General features: G+C 36.8%; 1 protein-coding gene across 1 annotated transcript in view; it reads left to right on the top strand.

The window, feature by feature from the left end:
* The window catches only part of LOC106877214 (phosphatidylinositol-binding clathrin assembly protein), a 91,224-nt gene extending 88,389 nt beyond the window's left edge, over positions 1–2,835 (top strand). The window contains exon 17 of the mRNA XM_014926067.2: positions 2,765–2,835. Coding sequence (XP_014781553.2) covers positions 2,765–2,835 — 71 coding nt within the window. The remainder of the gene's footprint in view (positions 1–2,764) is intronic.
* Positions 2,836–2,876: the final 41 nt, after the last annotated feature.

Genomic DNA, 2,876 nt, shown 5'->3' with positions numbered 1-2,876 from the left:
GAACCTAACTTTATTGATCACTTTAGTTAAATTTCTGCTCTGCTATTAACAATGTGGCTTTGAGTTCAGTTCCACTGCACGGTACTTTGGACAGGTGTCTTCTGCCTTCTGCTATCACATAGAGCCAATCTTTGCTTATTAGGTTGTTGGAGAAATAATTCTATTTTCATTTGATGTTCAGCTTCAGCTTGTGCAACACGGTTTTCTCTGACAGGATACTTGAGTAAATCCACCTATTGTCTAGCACTAAATTTGATATTTTTTTTGTTTTGAGTACTGCGGCTATTTGCTACCAGTCTCCAGATTATGAATATATAAAAAATATGTGTGTGTAAAAATGGATGCAATTATATATATACACACTTGTGTATGTATATATATATGAGTCTATATATGCATATATATATATATATATATTTATATGAGTATATTTATGCATATGAATGGTAATTGTGTTTTATATATATATATATGAGAGTGCATATGTATAATAATTGTATATTAAGTATATGTGTAATAACTATAGGTGTGTGTGTATATATATATATGTATATATATATAATGTGCATTCATCTTAGTTTTTTTTTTTTTTGTTTTCATTCACTACTCTTTTCCTGTATTTTTCATTTTATATGTGCTAAGCAAAAGTTTTCTTGTTTGGGGGAAACCCAACTCCAACTCCAGCGCCACCAGTACTGTTACTACTACTTCTACTACTTTGACTGTGTGCTACTAAAGTATAAGCTTTGACCTTGAGCTGTCATGAGCACTAAGACTTGTTAGGTGGGAATTTAACCCAGTTTAATTGAGATTACAACTCCCCACTCATTGACTGGGACACTGGTCCGTCATGCAATTATCTTCCCAGTTATTACTGGAACTCATTTACAAATATGTGAACTGGGGCAACATGACATGAAGTGTTGTTTTGCTCAAGAACACAACACACCACCTGGTCTGGGAATCGAAACCTTGATCTTATAATTATGAGTGCCACACCCTAATCACTTGACCACACACCTTCACAAAGTCTAAGTTATCAGAAACTATTTTATTCATTTTTTATTTTCCGTTGTTGGATTGACAGAATTGTATTTTGTGTCAAAATACCTTGGGATATTTTTTGTGGTTCTTTACATTCTGGGGTTTAATTCCTGTAGGGGTCAACTTTGCTGAATTTCATCATTTCTAGGAGATAAAATGAAATAACAGTCAAGTATTGATGTTGAAGTAATTGTAATTAACTTGCCATTTCCCCACCAAGCTGCTAACCTTGTGCCTGATGTAGAAAGGGTTATCATTATTGTTGTTATGATTATTATTATTATTATTATTATTATTATTATTAAGGTGGTGAGCTGGTAGAATTGTTCAGCAGTATTTCATCTGTCTTCGTGTTCTGAGTTCAAATTCTGCTGAGGTCACTTTGCCTTTCGTCATTTCGTGGTTGATAAATTAAGTAGCAGTGAAACACTGGAGTTGATGTAATCAACTAGTCCCCTCCCATCAAATTCGGGGCCTTGTGCCTTCAGTAAAAAGGATCATTATTACTATTAAGGGGGCAAGCTGGCAGAATTGTTAGCAAGCCAAGCGAAATGCTTAGCGGTATTTCGCTTGTCTTTATGTTCTGAGTTCAAATTCCGCCGAGGTCAACTTTGCCTTTCATCCTTTCGGGGTTGATAGATTAAGTACCAGTTGAGTACTGGGGTCAATGTAATCAACTTAACCCCCTCCCACAAATTTCAGGCCTTGTTCCTATATTAGAAAGGGTTATTATTATTGTTAAGGTGGCAAGTTGGCAGAACCATTAGCACGTTGGGCAAAATGCTTCATGGCATTTTGTCTGCCTTTGCATGCTGAGTTGAAATTCCACTGAGGTTGACTCAGCCTGTCATCCTTTCAGGTGTTGTTAAAATAAGTACCAGTTGAATACTGGGGACCCCACCTGCTCAAAATTGCTGGCCTTGTGCCAAAATTTGAAACAATTATTATCATTAAAGTGGTAAGCTGGCTGAGTCATTAGTACACTGGGCGAAATGCTTAGTGGTATTTCGTCTGCCGCTACGTCCCGAGTTCAAATTCTGCCTAGGTCGACTTTGCCTTTCATTCTTTCGGGGTTGATAAATTAAATACCAGTGAAGCTCCCTCCCTGCAAAAGTTCAGGCCTTGTGCCTGTAGTATAAAGGATTATTATTATTATTAAGGCAGTGAGCTGACAAAATCATTAACATGCATTTCATCCATCTTCACGTTCTGAGTTCAAATTCCACCAAGGTTGAATTTGCCTTTTGTCCTTTTGGGGGTTGATAAAATGAATACCAATAGAGTTCTGGGGTTAATGTAATTGATTTTCTCTTCCCTTAACTTGCTGGCCTTCTACCAAAATGTGAAATCACGATTCTTCTTCTTCTTCTTATTATTATTATTATTTTGTTGTTGTTGTTGTTAGGTAATTTAGTTCCATCCTTTTATAGTACAGGTTCAAACTCTAGTGGTGGATCAGCTTTACTTTTCGTTCTCCTGGGGTTGATAAAATGAATTAAGCCATCTGCACACTGGGGTTTGACTCAATCGACTGTGCCTTTAGATATTTGGCATGGTGTAGATGTGAATCATCACCACCATCATCATCATCATCATAACCATTATTGTCATCATCATCACCACCATTGTTATGTCATTATCATCATCACCACCATCACTGTTTATATATTTATCGTTTAGGGGCTAACTTTGTTGATATATTTTCTCATTTACTCTACAGGACTGCAGGACTTAACTAGTCCTGCAATGACCACTGGATCTGACCCAGGTACTACCATTCCACCTTGCTGACCACACACACACACACACACACACACACACACGTGCGCATA

This window comes from Octopus bimaculoides, chromosome 27, assembly GCF_001194135.2.
Source record: "Octopus bimaculoides isolate UCB-OBI-ISO-001 chromosome 27, ASM119413v2, whole genome shotgun sequence".
Taxonomy (NCBI): domain Eukaryota; kingdom Metazoa; phylum Mollusca; class Cephalopoda; order Octopoda; family Octopodidae; genus Octopus; species Octopus bimaculoides.
Note: the sequence above shows the minus strand (reverse complement) of the source record. Positions and strands in the feature narration are given on the sequence as shown.